Source organism: Apteryx rowi, unplaced genomic scaffold (genome assembly GCF_003343035.1).
Source record: "Apteryx rowi isolate R43461 unplaced genomic scaffold, aptRow1 scaffold_718, whole genome shotgun sequence".
Lineage (NCBI taxonomy): Eukaryota > Metazoa > Chordata > Aves > Apterygiformes > Apterygidae > Apteryx > Apteryx rowi.
Window position 1 is genome coordinate 27,055 of NW_020451003.1, and position 18,153 is coordinate 45,207.

The 18,153-nt window shown below is 60.2% G+C and overlaps 2 protein-coding genes across 2 annotated transcripts; one reads left to right on the forward strand and one right to left on the reverse strand.

Annotated features, from left to right (window-relative positions):
• Positions 1–11: 11 nt before the first annotated feature.
• On the forward strand, positions 12–7,556 carry POLR2C (RNA polymerase II subunit C; the record flags this gene model as incomplete). The annotated part of the gene is made up of 9 exons (XM_026087475.1): positions 12–388; positions 524–573; positions 839–907; positions 1,115–1,167; positions 1,294–1,422; positions 1,962–2,013; positions 2,550–2,718; positions 6,205–6,279; positions 6,999–7,556. Coding segments are annotated over 9 exons (1,119 nt in total), but the record flags the coding sequence as incomplete, so codon positions are not given.
• A 90-nt stretch (positions 7,557–7,646) lies between these two features.
• Positions 7,647–14,848, reverse strand: DOK4 (docking protein 4). Its single transcript, XM_026087448.1, has 8 exons — positions 14,783–14,848; positions 13,676–13,783; positions 13,282–13,396; positions 12,896–13,015; positions 12,613–12,802; positions 11,142–11,280; positions 10,677–10,800; positions 7,647–10,580 (listed from the first exon to the last, which is right to left on the reverse strand). The coding sequence occupies exons 1-8, from the start codon at positions 14,846–14,848 to the stop codon at positions 10,456–10,458; spliced, it is 987 nt and encodes a 328-aa protein (XP_025943233.1). The 3' UTR covers positions 7,647–10,455.
• Positions 14,849–18,153: the final 3,305 nt, after the last annotated feature.

Genomic DNA, 18,153 nt, shown 5'->3' on the forward strand with positions numbered 1-18,153 from the left:
CAGCGCCGCCCTGCCGGTTGGCAAGCGGCCGGCTCCATCCCTGCCCCGGGCGATGGGGACTGCGGGAGGCCGCCGGCCTGGCACGGCCTGGCGCCGGCGCTTTCCTGAGGGCCCTGGGCCCGGGCTGCTGCCGTGGCGTCGCCCCTCGGCCCTGGCTCCCCGCGCTGGCGGTATTGGGAGAAAAATACTGCCGGGGTGAAGCTGCCGAGCGTGTTTTGTGGTGCTGCCTGAGAGAGGCAGAGCGACCTGCGCAGCCGGGATCGTCCGTCTCGGCTCGCTGCGCGTTAACCAGCTCCGTGTGCCGCCGGCGTGTGTCTCGGTCACGCGTGCGTTGCCCTGGTCTCAGGGGCAGGTTTCGGCGGCGCCTCCAAGTCAGCGCAGCTCCTCTGTGCGTGCGGCCTGCGTTAGCTGAGCTCGGTGTGAGCTCATGTGTCTCTGTCTTGAAGATCGGCTGATTCATTTTGGAGTTTGCAGCGTTGTGTTTCTCGGTGGCTAAATACTGTTATTCCTTTCTCTCTCTCAGGGTGGCGAATTCTATTCGAAGGGTGTTCATAGCCGAAGTTCCCATTATAGGTATTTGCCTTCGCTTATAATTTTGCCTGTTCATGGTCACAGTCCCTTATGCTGCTACTCCAGTTACTATCTCATCTGTTCCCATCTTTTTTTTCCTCCAAGTTGCCTTACTTAGATGACACCTGATGTTTAGCTGGTCCTGATGGATGTAATCTGTAGAGCGAATGCTGTCTCAACTTCCCTGAAGTCTCTGTAACATTTTCTGTTTTCTAAATGCTCTCCTACCTTCCCCACCTTTCTCAGCTTCTCTCTTTTCTCCTTACAGCCATCGACTGGGTCCAGATAGACGCCAACTCCTCTGTGCTCCATGATGAATTCATCGCACACAGACTGGGTGAGTCCCGGGCAGGTTAGAGGAAGGAGGGGAGTGCGGGAGACAGGCTAACACATACAGTAAGGAACAGGACATGGGCGAAATCTGTCTCTGGACTACTAATAGCGCCCTTGTTGTGTGGCTGCTATTCCTCTCCTGGTTTTGATAGGAGGGTAGGTGCTCCCACGGTCTCACTTGGATGTGTCTCTGATTGCTTTCTTTTCTCAGGCCTGATCCCACTCACCAGCGATGACATTGTGGATAAGATGCAGTATTCCAGAGTGAGTAGAGTAAAATGTCTTTGGTGCTTTCTTTGGTGAGGGCGGAGGTGTCTATCTACTTTGAAATGTTACTGATTCTGGCTAGGAGAGCTTTGGCCTCAAGGTTTTGACCTGTGTCTGTCTTAGGACTGCACGTGTGATGAGTTTTGTCCAGAGTGTTCTGTGGAGTTTACCCTGGATGTCCGGTGCAATGAAGACCAGACTCGTCACGTCACGTCACGCGATCTCATCTCCAACAACCCCCGTGTTATACCGGTCAGTGTCATATGCTCTCTGCCTGTCAGCAGGTCCCCTCTCTACGTTCCTATGGGGGCTGGGGTGGCTCACACATGGGATATATGTGTTTTAAAACGCTTTCAGCTGGAGGAGCCCTGTTCTGAGGCTGCACCCAGAGCTCACCACAGCCTGGCGGCTGCTTCTGGTAGTGGCCGCCTGGTTAAAGCCTAGCTGCGGCCTGCTGTCTCTTCCTTGCTTCAGCCGTGCTGCTGTGAGCAGCACATGTCACCTTCCAGCAGTCTTTCTGTGAGTGGCTGGACTGCATCACAGAACCAAGCAGCTGCGCTGGGCCTAGACGGCAGTTTGGGAAGCCAGCAGGCTGGTTGGAGTGCGGTATCACTTGCGTGGCTGCAGCTGTCTGAATTGTCTTGATTTCCATTAAATAGGATTTGTCGCTGTGAATAAGCCACTCCAGGCTGGCTCTCTTGCACTCTGTCATTTTTGCAGGGAGCTGCCGTTTGACTTGGGAGAAAAGGTGATCTCGCCATTAATGCATCTGCTTTTCTCCTCTTGTGCAGGTGACATCTCGGAGCAGAGACAACGACCCCAATGACTACGTGGAGCAGGATGGTAAGTGATATTCCACTGGGAATAAGAGCTGCAGAAGGGAATGGATTTTCCTTTCAGGCTTTTTGAACTCTGCCTTCGTTTACTAATCATGTAACCCTAAGGCAGCCGTAAACCTGGGGCTGACATCTAAAGTGAGGAGCTGAGAGACACCAGCATCAACAGGGTTAGCATTTTGTCCAGGACCCAGACTTAATGCCACTTAAATGTTATCCCCAGGGCTAATGTTTTGTGTCAGAGATCTCTTCTCTCTCTCTTGTGAGAGCTCAGGGACAGCAAAGATGCAAAATGCTGTGCTGTCTGCTATGGCTTTAGGGTCTGAGCTGTGCCTCCGGACATGTGTGCAACCCCTCTTTTTACTTAGCAGGATGTTTCCTCGCTACACTGGGGACACTGGGGACCCTCAAAGAATCCAAGCAAGCTCTGGCTTCTGGTGACATCTCGCTGGGCCCTAATAATTACTGCCTTTGCCCTCGTGTGTTCCTGCACACTCATTCGTCCTCTGCAGCCTTCTCAAACTCGTTTGGGCTTCTCCTTAGATATCCTCATTGTGAAGCTGCGGAAGGGCCAGGAGCTCCGACTGCGAGCCTACGCCAAGAAGGGCTTTGGCAAGGAGCACGCCAAGTGGAACCCTACGGCTGGCGTAGCCTTTGAGTACGACCCGGACAACGCGTTGAGACACACAGTGTACCCCAAGCCAGAGGAGTGGTATGTCCTGCTCAACTGTACTGTGGGGCCAGGCTGGCTGTGTTTGGGGTGAGATACGTGGCCCTAAGGCAAAACCTGGGGTATCGAGTAAAACAACAGCTGTAATAATGGCTCAGAATTTCAACCTGATATTTAAGGGCTCCTAAACCTAAGCGTTCGGGTTTCTGCAGTGTCTGTATTTTTTTTCATTGCTGTTAACCCTCTGTGATAAGTATGGGTCAGTCTGGAGGGACTTGAAAAGATTTGCCAAAAGGCACTTTAGCTCCAGGGATAATTTTGGCCAGTAAATGATCCTGAGCATCCCCTTGCACGGACTATTCTCTGCTCCTATATTATGCTACCAAAGCCAGTTACTTTGTAGCTGCGCACAAGGTGGGCTGGTTTGTGGCCACCCCTTGTCTCTCCTCATGCAGTGTCCTTGAAACAGTTTTATCTCACTCCCTTTCACATTCTTTTGTGCCACTCCTTCATGTTTTTTCTTCCCTGCAAAAGCTGTGTGCAGTAGAGGGTAAGATTTGAGGAAGGAATGGAACCACTCTAGACAGAGGAGGATGCTATGAGAGCGGAGAGAGGAAGGTTAGGTTGCAAGGTTGATTTTGAAGCCCTGCCTGGTTGAGGAAGGCCCCGCGTGTGGCTCTGATTTCACCCATAGGTCTCCTTGCTCCTGGAGCTCATGCTGGGTTTTCCTCTTTGGCCCTCTCCTCTGCCCAGCCCCGACCAGAGTGCTGTATCACTCTGCTCCGGTAGTGTGCTGAGTCTTGGCCAAAGGTAGCATGGTTTTGCTCTTGGGAAGCTGCTACCCTGCTTTGGCCAGGGTGAGGACTTCAGCTAGCAGAATTTTTCCACCAGTAGATACCTGAGCTGCACCTAGTAGACATCCTGTCATGGACTACGCTGGATCCAGCAGCAGAGAGAGAGAGAAAGCAGGTGCTTCAAGCAGTGCAAGCTGAGAGCAGGAACTAGAGAAGGAAGGGGGTATGCCGCTGTAACAGCGGGGCGGTAGAGACAGCCTGAGCTCAAGGTCAGCAAGACGTCGGTACAGGAGCAGGATTCGGCGCGAGGACCGCGGGAGCGAGGGCTGAGCAAGCAGGAACAAAGCCTTGAGCGCAGCTGCAGCTGGACAGAAGGCTGAGCAGCAGAAGGGGCTCAGCAGGCTTCCCTCCTGCATCAGGCATGTCGCTGTTGGGCCCCGCGTTGCCAAGGTTGACTCCGCAAATGGCTGCAAGCAGTAGTGGACAGGTAGTGGGCTATAGTCCTTCATGTTGCCCCTTGCTTAAGTCAGCTATCAGTGAACGAGCTTCCTGGAGGGAAGATTTCACCCCTAGATTTCACACCTCAACCAGACTGACGGGGTTTTCTGCTGTCACAGAGACGCTGTCGCAGGTTTGCGCTCTGGAGATTTGAGAAGCCTCTGCCATAGAGGGTGGAGTTGCAGGTGAATCTGTAATATGCATAAAATGGGCAAAAATCTGCCTGCAGCAATCCCAGGCCTGTTTTGTGGGTGGAAGGAGAAAACCCCGCTTGACTTTGATGGGTTCTGCAGGGCACTTTCGTGAGTCCGGTTCAGTCAGTCTGGGTGAGAACAGGAGATGTCAGGCGTTCAGTTCCCTCAGCAGTTCATCAGGGTGATACTCTGGGATCTGCAGCAGTAACCGGGCTGGTTGGTAGTGCGAGAAATTTGGAAATGGGCATGCTTTTCCTTAACATTAATGATCTTCGCATGAAGCTGGACTTTGGGAACTGCCAGCTGCAGACTAGGCCATCAACGGTAAAGTCCGTGTAAGGGGCTGGTTGTGACGAGGTGGTGCAGAGCAGGAGGAGGCTGCTGCTGAGAAGTTCCTCAGTCAGGAGCCCATCACGAGAATTGATGCGCAGGTAATTCAGGCCTCTCCTTCGTTGCCAGGAGTTCTGGGAGTAGAACTCAATAGTTTTGAAGCAGCCGAACGATTTGTGGCAGGCAAATTGCATCCAAGCTTAGTTGATTGTCTTGGGTCGTAGACTGGATGCTTGAGAAGCAAGAATGTCTCCTTCATCTGGAATTTCAAATCGGGATTTGAAATAATTTTAGGTTTCATTTTGGTGCTGAATAAATCTCTGGTTTGATTGATTGTGAGGCTAGATGTTAATTCTCCGACATTGATGCAGGTAGGTTTTGGAATATTGCTTTGAGCCATACAGACACATGCGTGCAGGCTCAGGTTTACCTTCTTTTGGACACAGGATGCCACTGTGTGAGCTTAGGAGAGTTTGGGCTTTTGGAGACTTCAGTGTTGCAGAGAACAGCCCCAACTGCATAGCTGAACACATAGATGTCAGCAGTGAGGAGCTTCCTGGTCTGGGTGGCCTAAAGCAGTTGCTAATGTAGATTCTTTTGATGGCAGACTAGGCTGTGTCCTCATGAAGCTGGTGTTTTATACAATAAGTTGGGTATCTGGAAACAGTTTTTGAGAAGTCCTTCATAAAATACAGGCAGAAGCTGGAAAACCCCAAAGAAATGATGATTGCCATTGGAGCTGTCTGTTCCTTGATGGTATGTATTTCTTTCCAAGTCCATCTTAATCTATCTGAAGACAGTACAGAGACAAATGCCTCTGCTATCCAAGGATATTTATCTTTTTGGTTTGGTTTTACATAATAGTTGTTTTCTGAGGTATCTGAGCATCACAGACACAGCCAGGGTCTTGGAGAAGATTAGGATACTTGGCATTACGAATGATCAGACTGCACAGTGTGTTGGCCCAGCCCAGCTCTTTGATGTTGGGGTGATTTTTGGTAGCGATGTGTACAGGGGAGTGGAAGTGCAGGGCATGAGGAGTGCTGAACTCACTGGTGCAGCTGATGTCCGAAGTACAGGCAAGCCAGTCCTGAAGCTCCAGGAGAGGACATTTTTTCCACTGGCCCCTGGCCGATCAGGCCTCCCCATCTCAACTGTGCTGCAGAGACCGAGTGCTGGAGTGCTCCAGTGTTTTTTTAGCCCAGTAATCGGTAGCAAGAAAATAGCGCGGAGTCCATTCCTCTGTAAACACGGAGCGCAGGCTTTATAAACACAGTCTCTGCAGGCATCGTCATCCCTTCCCTGGAAGGACACTGTCAGACCGTACCAGCGCAGCTGCACGGAGCTGCAGTGCTGCACGTAGAGCCGGGCTGACCTCTTTCTCCAGCACTGCTCAGAGAGGCAGGGAGGTGGCAGGTCCCACCAGGGACAGGGGAGTCGTTCCAGCTGTCGGAAATAACTCCATTGCAGCACTGGAGCAACAGTGCAGCAAACCTCACTATGAGACCTTCTAGGAGGGGAGGCACCATTTTCTTTTAGTGGTGCTGGGACCTTTGGACAGTGGTCTCTTTTCTGTGGAGTGAGCGCAGGTGGGATCAGTCGTCTCAGGGGACAGCAACCTCCCAAAAGCACCACTGAGCGCCTGGGCGCTGTGGGGCTAAGCACACTAGCGCGCGGGCTCTGTGCTAACCTTCCCTGCTGTTTGATTCCAGGCCCAAGAGCGAATACTCCGAGATCGATGAGGAAGATGCTCAGGCTCCCTATGATCCCAATGGGAAGCCAGAGAGGTAGGAACCTGAATGGGATCCCACTGCTGGAAAACAGGGCGATGCTGCTGGGTACATCTCTTTTGGCTTTTGCTGATACGTGTCAGATACTCTGCGCTGGAGTTTGCCAACCCAGCGAGCTGGTGTTCCCTGAAAAGCAGAGCAGGAGTTGGAGTTAAATGATGAAATTCCCCGGACTGGGAAGTTTTCCCCTCTGGGCAATACTAGACTCTTTTGAATTCATGCTAATCAGCAAGGCAGTGCAGCACTGGGTGGAGTGCGAGGCTTGGGGAGGAGGTGGCCTGGGCTATCTGCGAAGACACCGATGTCATCAGCACGTGCGGTATTTATTCACCCGTGCGGGTCTTTCATGCCCCGATTACGGATAGTACCCCCACTCCCGCGTCGTTTGCATTGCAAAGGTGCCTGCAGCTAGTCAGTCGGTCTTGGCTCCCCTGGCGCGGGGCTCTACGCTGGCTCGCACGTTGCGGTGTCTGGATAGCGAAAATCTCAGAAGGGCTCTTAGCTGGAGCCACAAGTGCTGCTGTGACCTCTGCGTGGGTCTGCAGCCGTTGTAGAGGAGCAGCGCTGCCCGCTTGGGACGTCAGCAACGCAGACCGGCGCCCAGGAGATCTCCCTGCAGTGGGGCGTGATGGGCTGGGACGGCGCTGCAGGTGCTCTCTGGTTTTGCACCCCCTTGCAGAGCAGATGGTAACTTTTCCCCCTCCTTGTAACCTCAGGTTTTATTACAACGTGGAGTCCTGCGGTTCCCTTCGCCCGGAGACCATCGTTCTGTCTGCACTGTCTGGCCTGAAGAAGAAACTGAGCGACCTCCAGACCCAGCTGAGCCACGAGATTCAGAGCGACGTCCTCACTATAAACTGAGGTGGCCCCTCGGCAAGAGACTGTCCAGGCACGAGTGATGCAGAAGGTTCCTGCCTCTGCCCGGCAGCGGGCTGGGCAAAGCTGCACCTGCCTGGACTGAGGTTTTTGCCTCCCCATCTCCCTCTGCCTTTCCTGACCTGGCTCTGCTGTTCGGCGACACCTCTTCCCTTGCTCCCCCTCCCAAACAACGCCATCGTGACATGTACGGTAAAGCCGGAGGAGAATTTATGGGTATTGTGAATGTCTTTGCTGGGATGGGGTTTTTGTCCCTAAGTGATCCCAGTGTTTTAGCCCAGAGTTTTGGACTCTGGCCACGTGGCATTTGGAATTGGGAAGCACGTCCCTTGGTTACACAACCCTATCTTATTTGCATGTCCGTTCCTTACTGTGCTGAATAAAGCCTTACCCCCTATGTTCAGTCATCCCTGAAAGCTTGTCCGGGGCTGCAGGAAGAGATGTCACATCATTTACTTCTCTCCAATAGACATTAACTTAATGAGATCTGCTTTGGAGGGAGCAGTGCTCTCTACTGCTGATTGCTGCTCTTGACATTATCTCCTAAGGAGACTGAAACCTCCTCCAGTAAGTAGTCCTGTCGTTTACGGATCCAGCACTAGCTTTGAAGCATATGTTTGAAGCTGGGCTGGAAAGTGAGATGCTGCAGAAGGCAGTGCTGCAGGGGAGCCCAGATGGGCCAGGGAGGCTTAGCTGTATTTAAAGACTCCTTTGGAGCAGGCTCTATCCGTGCACTATATAATCTTCGTGTTAGGAGCTGGGATGCCAGGGACTCTCTCATTACTAACCCCCAGCTGACAGCTTGAAATGTGCCTACAACCCCCCAAGGTACGAGGTGGTTTATTTGCTGGGCTGGAGCTTGGGGCACGTACCAAACCGTTGCCACTGGGTCAGCAGCTGAACAGCTCCAAAAGTTGCCTGGGTCACCCCTTCTCTTCCTCAGCACCTTCATCAGCACCTAGCAGGACTTAGGATGAGCTTCTCAGTGATGTTTTCTCTCTTGGCCACTGCTGGAGAGAACATGATCTACCTGGAGGGGGAGGCGTGTGCTGCTGTGCTCGTCCCAGTGTAGAAACAACATGGGCTATGGGCACGTGTCCCACACAGGGGCGCAAGGACATGTCCCCGAGCAGTGAGCTCCCAGGGCGGCTGGAGGATGAAAGCGGGCCATCGGTGTGCTGTTTCACCAATGCTCGCCAACAAGGGGACAACTCGCTACACCCTTCTCCCCTCCCCAGCTCTTTCAAGGCTTCACTTGAAACGTCCTTGCAGGGGCTGGAGGCAGAACAAAGCTTTCAGCCAAAGGCGCCGCCTCGTAGCGTTAGGAAATCTCCTCTCCGAATCAGCATTTTTCTCCCTCTTGGGCATGCGTTCTTGAGACTTGTACGTCCCGAGCACGTTTGGATGGAACAGACAAACAGGAAGGGTGGATAAGGATTGTTTATTCATAGAGCAAGTCCTTAAAAAAAAAATAAAATAAAACAAAAACCCCCAAACATTTTTGGTAATAAACGCTCAATCCCATCTTTTCCAGATGAGGTGTGTAGCTGGGCCAAGCCAGGCTACACCTCTCATCCCCGAGGGAGGACGCGCTACCAGGCAGCGCTGGGGTGCTGACGAACCCATCCGCACCCAGCAGTAAGGCGGAGAGGGGTTGGGGGAAGAAGCAGCCCTTCTCCGGCCCGAAACTGCTCCAGCAGATCCCCAGCGTCATCCGCGAGCTACACAGACCCAAGACACAGTATTTACAGGCCACAGACCACAGGTTCCCACAGCACAACGCTCCTTATCCTAAGAGGAAGGACCTGGAGCTTTAAGGAGAAAAAAGAAACCCCACCAACCAACCAACCCAGACCAGAAGGAAAACTCAAAGGAAACACCTTAGTTTGTACTGCAATAAAAAGATAGCCCTTCTAAAGGAGTTCAATAAATAGGAGACCTAGAAAATCAATTGCTTTTGAGTTCAGGTGTGCAAGGTATTTCACCCGTTCTCACTGGTGCCCTCTGGCAGCAGCAGCGAGGCGGACGGAGAGCAAGGGATGGAAACGGGGATGCAGCTAAGACGAAAGGCGGCTTTTCCCCACCAGCGCCTCCTCCGTCTCGCTCCTGGGAGGGCCTGGAGGGAAGCGAGGGCTCATGGCCAACGCGTTGTCTCCGCCCCAGGAATTTTTATTTCAGCAAAGCTGCTCCTCGAGGGACCAGTGCTACTGGCCAAAAACGGCTCCTGGGTTGCTCCCAGCCAGTTCTGCTGGACGCATCGGCTGGGGGCACTGAAGCAAGGAGAGGCTGGCGATGAAGGAGCAAGAGGTGCTGGGGAACGGGTGGGCTTCCCTGGGGGCTGGGTGCCAGCAGAGGAGAGATGCCACCCGGCTCCAGCAGTCCTGGCGGTGCCCCCGCTGCATGCACAAGTCCTCCGTTGGGAAGGGAAAACCAGTTTCTCCTGAGACGTCTCGACTCTACAGCGTGCGTTTAAATATCTTCAAGAAGTGCAAAATGAGCTCAACGCTGCCTTGCAAGTCCTCCTGCTGAGAGGAGTCCCGTCTTCATGCAGGGCGAGGACACGGGATGCTCGGCTGGATGGCGGGGCTCGGTGGGAGGAGGTTGGTCCAGCACGGCGCTGCTCCTCCAGCTGCGTCTCCTTCACCGTGTGCAGGGCACCTCTTTCCCGTTCCCACCAGCGGTGACCACAGGGCACCCAACCGCTGCGTAAAATTCACCGGTCCGTCCGAGCGCCGCGTGGGGGAAGCCAGGGATGTTCCCCCTCATGGCAGTGCTGCGCCAGGGCTGCCTTTCCCTGGCCCACGAGGTCACCTCCCCACTCTTCTCCGCCTCCCAGCTGTGTCCCCAAGACTTAAAAAACCTCTGAGCGTCTCCTCTTCCAAGGTCTCTTCGGTGGCTATGAAGTTTGCATTCGTGTGAGAAGGAAAAGTCTCGTCCTATATAATACGTGTGTGCAATATATATTTAAAATCATTTAACATAGAGCTAGTTATCACCTTCTGTAACGTCAGGCCAGGGCGAGAGCCCCCAGTGCCAGCACCTGGTCCCCAAAGGTCTTGGCGCGGAGGATGCATCTACCTGCCTCCATCTCCATCTCCCTGTGGCAAGGGGCTCTTCGCCTCTCCAAGGAGAGGGGAGGGTTCCCAGATCCTTGACACCCCCAGGCCAAAAAAAAAGGGGGGGGCAGAGGAGCACCCAAAAAGCAACCCTCTGAAGCCCTGTGTGTCCTGCGCTCCTCGGCTTCCCGGGCGCCTCGCTGCGGCAGGCCCCGGCGGCGGTTCCCCCCGCACCGCGGGCTCACTGAGCCGGTTTGGACTCCCTGCTTTCGCTCTTATCGCTTTTGGAGGGCTTTGGCTTCAATAAGATGAACCTGTTGAGGAGGTCGGTGTCCGAGCTGGCCTGGGCGCCCGAATACGCTTCCCCTGGGGACGAAGCACAGCTTGGTCTCGCGCCAGGGGCCCGCGGCGGGTCTCCGCGCCGGGCTGGCGGAGGCGCGCGGGGCCGACAGGGACACTCACCGGCGTAGCTGGAGGACTCGGCGATGTTCTGCGAGCCGGTGATGTGGTGCCAGTAGGCGCTGCGGGGCAGCATGGTGGTGGGGGTGCAGGGGTAGGAGTAGTGCTCGGTGCCCTTGTTCAGCAGCTGGAAGCGGATGGAGAGGGGGTCAGGAGGTGCTGGTGGCCGCCAGCGCAGCGGCACCCCGAAACACCCCCTTTCCGGCAGGGACCCTGCAGGGTACAAGCCGCCTTGCAGATAAAGCAATCCGGAGGCCATGGAATTGCTCTCCCTGGGGCCTCGGGAGCAGCAATTCCTCCCAGCGAGAGCAAGGAGAGGCTGCAAACAGCCGTCGGAAACGTGGAGAGCAGGAACGGCACGTTGGCATGAGCCCGGAGCACATCAGGCAGCGCCACCCGGGACGGCTCGCCGCCCCCTCCTCCATCAGGTCACCCCGAGCAAGCCGGGTCCCCGCGGTCCCTGCTCACCCGGACGTTCTTCTCCATCTCCAGCAGGACCCTCTTGTGCTGCTCGGCGATGGCCAACGTGGCGCTGTGCACGCGCTGGTAGATCTGCTCACCCTCCTGGGTCTGGAAGGTGTAGAGGCCTTCGCCCGCGTCGCACATCCTGCCGGGCCAGAGCGCGGGGCGTCACGCCGGGCCGGGATGCTCCGTGCTCCCCCCCCCGCAAGCCCCGCAGCTGCCTCCCAGTAATTCCCGCGCACGTCCGGCCACTCGCACGAGCGCCATCGAATCTATTTCCAGTTTGCTAAAAATACCGGAGAGTCGGAAGCAATCGAAACGCGGGCGTGCCAGGGCTCTCCCTCCCGCCCCTCTCCGGCTCTCCAGCACGGCTGCAGCCTCGGCAAGGCGCTCGGCTGCCTCTTTTCCAGGGGGATACACGGCGCCTTATTAACTAGCCCGTAAGAAGCCATCTGGCCTCTTGGCCAGCGAGCGACGGCTCAGGGCCGCGGGTCCCCGCTCCAATCTCTCCTGCAGCATTGCACTCGGCTGGGCGAGCAAGGAGCATCAATCCCGCAGCCCCCAGCACCCAAAACCCTGAATTTTCCGGAGAGGTGCCAAGGAAGATGAGCTGGGGACGCGCAAAGCCTTAATTCAAGCTGGGTGGCAGGACACCAGCCGCCACCACCCACCGCCGCATTGCTTGAGTCCCTGGATCTGAGCTACCCGGCTGCCGTCGGGGGGGGCGGAGGCGATTTTGCACCGCTCCGGGGATGTGCCGCGACCGGCTAGCGATGCCGGGCGGCCCCGGGAGACGAGGGAGCAAAAGCAGAGCCTGCAAGAGCCATTCGCCTCCCAGGAACGAAGGGGGGTTGTGCAGCATCCAAAGCAGAGAGATGATTAAAAACTCCCCTGCTCGGGACCGCGGCCAGCCCGGCATCTCGTGCTTTGCTTTAACCGCCGCCCCGCCGCAGCCCCGCGCTCACCCCGCGGCACGGGGCCGGCGACGGGCCGCGAAGGGCCCTTCCCTGGGGGAAAATAAATAAAAAATAAAAAATAATAATAATAATAAAAAAAAATAATAAAAAAATCGCTGCCCGGATCCTGCTGCTGGAGGAATAAGTGGCGCCCTTAGTCGAGGCGCCTTTTCAAAGGCCCCGGGTGAGCACGAAAATGGGGGGGGGGGGACGGGGGACCACCGCCTCCCTCCCCTTCGCTCCATAAAAGAGCCCAAAGTGATGAGTCAGTGGAAGCCGAGCGCCGGGATGAAAGGGAAGATCATGTTTCTTCCCCTCTGTAGCTGGTAATTAGCAGGAAAGTTCCTAATATAGTCAGGCCCGGCGGAGCCCAGCGAGCCTCCCGACGGCAGGAGCCCGGCTCCTGCAGGGCTCACAGCGTGGGTGGCCCCGGCGAGAGCCCGCAGCCGCCCCGAGGGACCCCCAACGCCGCGGCACGGGGCTGCCGACGGGCTGCGGGAGCGGCGAGGGCGACGTCTTACCGGCCGGCCTCGAAGGTGAAGCGGGTGGCATCGCGCCCGTAGCGGCGCAAGGAGCACAGGGGCCAGGACACCAGCTTGACGCGGGGGTTGTGCATGTCCCAGAGGTAGATGTTTTCGTGGGTGATCTGCAGCTTGCACTCGCCGTACACGTCCAGGTTGGGGCAGGGGAGGAGGAACACGTTGAAGCGGTCTGCACGAGGAAGGGGGGGGGGGAAATAAATAGATAAAGACAGAAAGAAGCCCCCGAACTCAGCAGGGCGGTCGCCCCGCTGCCCGCTCTCACCCGTCTGCTCGCACTGCACGCCGGGGGCCAGCAGGTCGGGCTCCCCCAGGCTGATGTCGTTCAGGCGGGCGCCCAGGCACTCGACCGACAGCGTCTTGTACCACTCCTCGGCCTCCAGCTCTGCAAGGGACCAGCGGCAGCCACGGTGGGTGATGGCGACGGCGAGCCGAACGCAGCAAGCGAGCGAGCAGCCGCCCCGCGGGGCCGGGGCGCACGGCCCGGCACGGCCCCTTGGAGCGGGTGCTCCACGGGTGCTCAATGGCCACCCTGGGCCACCTCCCTGCTGGAGCCCTGCGATGCATCCCTGGAGACCCGGTCCCCCGTCCCGTCCCGTCCCGGAGCGGGAATCGGCCGCCCCTGGCCGCCGTCAGCTGCTCCCTTCTCACCCGAATCGCAGGTGAAGGTCCGGGCCGAGTCATCGGGGAAGATGATGGCCACCGCCTGCCTCTTGGTCTCCTTCGGCAGCCGTGTGATGCACTTGACGTTGCTGATCTCCGTGACCTGCGGAGGCAGCGGGAGAGGATCACCGAGGGGTGCCAGCCCCCGAACCCGGATGCATCCCCCTCCCGGGCCCACGGCGCCCCCAGCTCCTGCGCTGCAGGTTCGGGCCAGGAGGGGCCCCTCCGACATGGGCCGGCTCCTTCGGGGGCCCCCGAAAAGCAGGCAGCAAAGCAGGCAGGCAGCGCAGGCAGCATCCGAGCGCCCTGTGGCCGCCGGGGCAGGGGACGGGGAGGCCGAGGCGCCGTCGCGGGGGCTCCGGGGCGAGGGCGGGCCGCTCACCTTGGGGCACCCGCGCAGGCACGCCGACTTCTCATCCGGGTACTTCTCCAGGCGCTGGGGGCCCTTGCTGGAGGATTTCCTGAAGACCAGCCAGCAGCGCCGGTAGATCTGCGGGACGGAGAGCGTGCCGGAGCTGGGGGGGGGGAGCCAGCTCGGCAGCGCTCGGCTCCCACGCGGTGCTTCCCGGCGCGTTCCCGGCTCCTGAGTCGCTAATTCCTCCCCTGGGGAACCAGGGAGACGTCCCCAGCCCGGCCTGCCCTGGGGGCGTCCGTGCACCCCCCCAGCACCCCCCCAGTGCTAATTGCAGAGCTTAATTAGCCCACGGGGGGGGGGGAAGGCCCCTAAGGACGTGGCGCTCCGAGGCCCCATCCTGGTGTCGCCCTGGTCCATCTCGCCCCGGCGCTGCGGCCTCCCCGGGGGGGGGGGGGGAGGGGGGACGCCCGGCCCCCCATCGCCCCCCCCCCAGCCCGCTCCCTCTTTGTTCGCCCTAATTAGCACGAAATTACCCAGCGTGCTCGTGGCTCCGAGCGGTGGGGGACCGGCCCCCCGCCCGGCCATCCGCTGGGCCTTCCCTGAGCCGGCCGGGAACGCTGTGAGCGCCCCGGCCCCCCCGCTTGGCTCGCGCCGCCCCCCAGGCCACCAAGGGGGGGGGGACACAGCGGGCCGCCGCCTCGGCCCCTCGACGCCTCTCCCGCCGGTGCCAACCGCGGCCGCCCCGGGGACCCGAAAACACGGGTCAGAGCTGGCGGCGCCGCCGTGTCACCTGCCACCACCCGCGCCGGCACCCGCCACCCCCACGGGGTCACTCGATGACTCGGGTATCAACAAGTGGAGCGGCCCCCCCCCCCCCCCCCCAACCCCACCAGCTCCGGGGCCGGGCTCGCTGCCGGAGGCGCCCAGCCGGCAGGATGCTCCCGGCTCGCGGGCAGCACCGGCGCGGGGAGACGCCGCCGGAAAAGAAGCCTCTCCGCGGATGCGCCGCGACACAAAGAGGGGCAGGGGCTCGCTCTTGCGGCCGCCCGGAGAAAGCCGGAGACCCCGCTCCGGCGGCGCATCCGCTCCGGCTCCGTCCTCCTCCCCCCSCCCCCCCCCCCCGGCTCCGCTTACCCCCAGTTTCCTGCTCTTCATTTTCACGTAGCCTTGCTTGACGACGTCGTTCAAATTCGTAGCCATGGCGGAGGCCGGGCTGCCCTCGCCCCCGCCGCCGCCGCCGGGCTCCGCCGCCAGCCGCCTCGCCGGCTGCCCTCGCCCCCCCCGCTCCTCCTCTTCCTCCGTTCACCTGTCCTCGGATGCTCCCGGGCGCCGCCGCCGCCTCACCGCCTCCTCCGCCCCGGCTTTGTTCTGGCGGCGGCCTTCATCCTCGCCCTGCTGCTGGCTCCCTTCCCGGCACCGGCTGCGAAGCAAAAATGACAGCTAGATCTGAGACGGTGACATCTTTCCCTCTCGCTTTCTCCCTCCCTCTTTTCCTCCTCCTCCCTTTTCCGGCTGAACCATCGCGGCGAGGCAAGGTGGCTCGCGGCGGTGGAGTGGAACAGTCCGCCGTTAACCCCTGCCTCCGCGGCAGCGATCCCGCTGGCTCCCGGCGGCAGATACCTGCGTGACATGTGACGATGGGGTCGGGGCTCTGGCGGCGCTCGGGCAGGAGGGGCGGCACCGCGCCGCCCTGTCCCCGGCGCCCTCGAGAGGCGTCTGGCTTCTCCCGTTGGGGCGTCCGGCCCTTCTCGGCGCACCCTGGCGAGGCCCCGACGGAGCCGCCCGGCGAGAAGGGTTCCCGGGAGCCGTTCCGCCGCCCGCGAGGAACATCGCCTTCCCAGTGACTGTCCCCATCCCGCCCCATGCACGGCCTCGTCCCAGAACGGGTGTCTCCGGCCGACCCCTGTGCCTGTGCATCCCTCTCTCAGCCATCCTCCTTCTTCCCACCCCCCCCAATCCCAACATGAACGCCACTTCCAGCAGGAAGGCAAACCTAGGGGCCACCGGACACGCACCCTCCTGACCCCCTGCGCCAAGGCCAGACCTCACCCACAGGTCTCCGTCACCTCTTGGACTTCCCCTCCTTCCTCCCAGACCGCTCACTTCGGCGGCAAAACTGCCGCAGCCACCAATGGTGGCATCAGTAGGGTTCAGTGTTAACGGTCTCTTGCCAGGAGCAGGACAAGTCAAGCGGTGGGAGAGCAGACTCTGCACCCCTTCTGGCAGCTCCGGGTTGGGGGATGCACAGGCAAGCGCCGGCTGTTTGCAGAGAGGCCTCGGCCACGCTCCCGAGCGGAGGCATCTGCCGGGCTGTCTCGCGTGTGGGCGTCGCTTGTGCTCTCGGCATTTCCCTCCCCTTCGGAAAGGGGCACGAGGCCAAATCCGCGCCATTCATCTCCTCCGCTGCAATCCCATTCACGAGGCCACGGAGCGCCCAGCACCAGCTCCTCCTTTGCCGGCCCTCCGCGCCGGCGGGCTCCGGCTACCCCTCCACCGACCGCCGCGGGGGCCCAGCGCCCGCCCGGCAAAGCCGCCCTACGATCCCGCGGCCATCCCGGCCGAGCGAAGGCAAAAGCGGTTTGTTTATCCGTTCGGAAAGACGCTTCGCCTGCGTTTCTATTTTTTTCCCCCCCTTCTTCCAGAGTCGTACGCAATTATCTTAAACGTCAGCGCCCGCGAGTCTGCGGCTCGGACCCCCCACGGCGCTCCGGTCCCGCGCGGCTCCGGCACACGTGTGCCGCCCCGGCCAGGCGGCTTCGCCCACCCTGGGCCCTTCCAGGCTCGGCGGCGGGTGCCGAAACGGGCTGGGCGCCTGCGCACCCAGGTGAAGCAACGGAGCCACCGGCGCCTCGGCACTCCGACGGCCAGAGCCGCGCTCAAAGCGGCGCCGTCGGAGCAGAGCAGAGCGGAGCAGCTCCCCCGGCGCGTCGAGCTCGACGGGCCTGCGGGATGCTCGGCGCCGGGCGCCGTGAGGTCGGGCTCTGCCGAAAGGCCGCGCGGGACGGTGCTACCGCGGCCCCCGGCACCCACCCGGCCCCGAAACGCCGGGCGCCGCGAGCTGGAAATCCTCTCCGCCGGCACGGCCGGCTTCTCCCAACGAGCCCCCCGCGGGGCCGGGCCGGGGCGAGCTTGGACGGAGCCTCTTTCCTTCCAGGCGAGGGGAGGAGCAGGAGACGAGCCAGGAGCGGATCCTGCCGGCTGCCAGGAAAAGGCTCGGAAGTGCCTTGGCCTTGACACTAAGGAAATCCCAGGCTGGATTTCCTCTCCGGGCCCGGCATCAGGAGAAGGCCTGCAGGGCCGGGCCGAGCCAGGCCCCAGCGCGGATGGGGAAGCACTCCGGGCCTTTCTCCGATGCTCCCAGCGAGCGCCGGCCCGGAGCGAGCCTGGAGCAAGGGAGGATGAGCGGGTGGGGAGGGGGGCGAGCGCAGGACCCCGCTTTTGGGGACGGCACAGGCCAGGCACGCGCACCTCCGCGGCGCTCCGGCGGGAAACGCGGCCGGCCCTCGGAGGAACCCGCCGGCCGGAGGGAGAGCCCCGTCACTGCTGCCGCCTCCAAACTTCCCGGAGCCGCCTCATGCTTTTCCTGGATGGAAAAATGCCCTCCAGAAGGCAGTAACCTAGGAAACAGCCTGCCGGCAGCGGGATGGCAGCTCCTCCCCAGGGATGTTTATAACGCGAGACAGCTCCGAGCAGGACAGTCCGGTCCCAAAGAGCCCGGGATTATCCAGGGACAACGCGGCGGGCCTTTCCCTTGCGGCCAGGCGCCGGGATTACGGCCCACCCAGGCCTTTGGGCACTGAAGCCCAGGAGAAGCAGCTCCGGGTCTCCCCGCCAAGTGCCGCGGCCACCATCCCGGCCCGGCCGTTGTCCCCTCCGTGGCCAGGCCCTCGCTGGCACCGCGCTCCGCTCCAGAGAGGCCCAGCCCGCCGGCTGCTCTCCGGCCAGGAGCACCGGCACCTCCATGGGGGACATCCCGTGCAGTCCGGTTGCACACGTGTGACGGCACCCCCAGGCCACGTGCCCGCCGGACGTGCCACCCCCGGGAAGCCAAGGACACAAGGGGGCATCTTCTGCCCCTCCAGACCTTGGTCACCCCAGGCCTGTGTCACCCCCAGACCTCGGCCACCTCCCGACCTGTGTCACCCCCAGAACCTTGGTCACCCCAGGCCTGTGTCACCCCCAGACCTCGGCCACCTCCCGACCTGTGTCACCCCCAGAACCTTGGTCACCCCAGGCCTGTGTCACTGCCCGGAGCTCGGCCACCTGGACCTCGGCCACCCCCTGACCTGCATCACCCCCAGGACCTCAGTCACCCCAGGCCTGTGTCACTGCCTGGACCTTGGCCACCCAGACCTCAGCCACCCCTCGACCTGTGTCACCCCCAAGACCTCAGTCACCCCAGGCCTGTGTCACTGCCCGGACCTCAGCCACCCGGACCTCGGCCACCCCTCGACCTGTGTCACCCCCGGACCTCAGCCACCCCCAGGGCTGTGTCACCCCCCCCC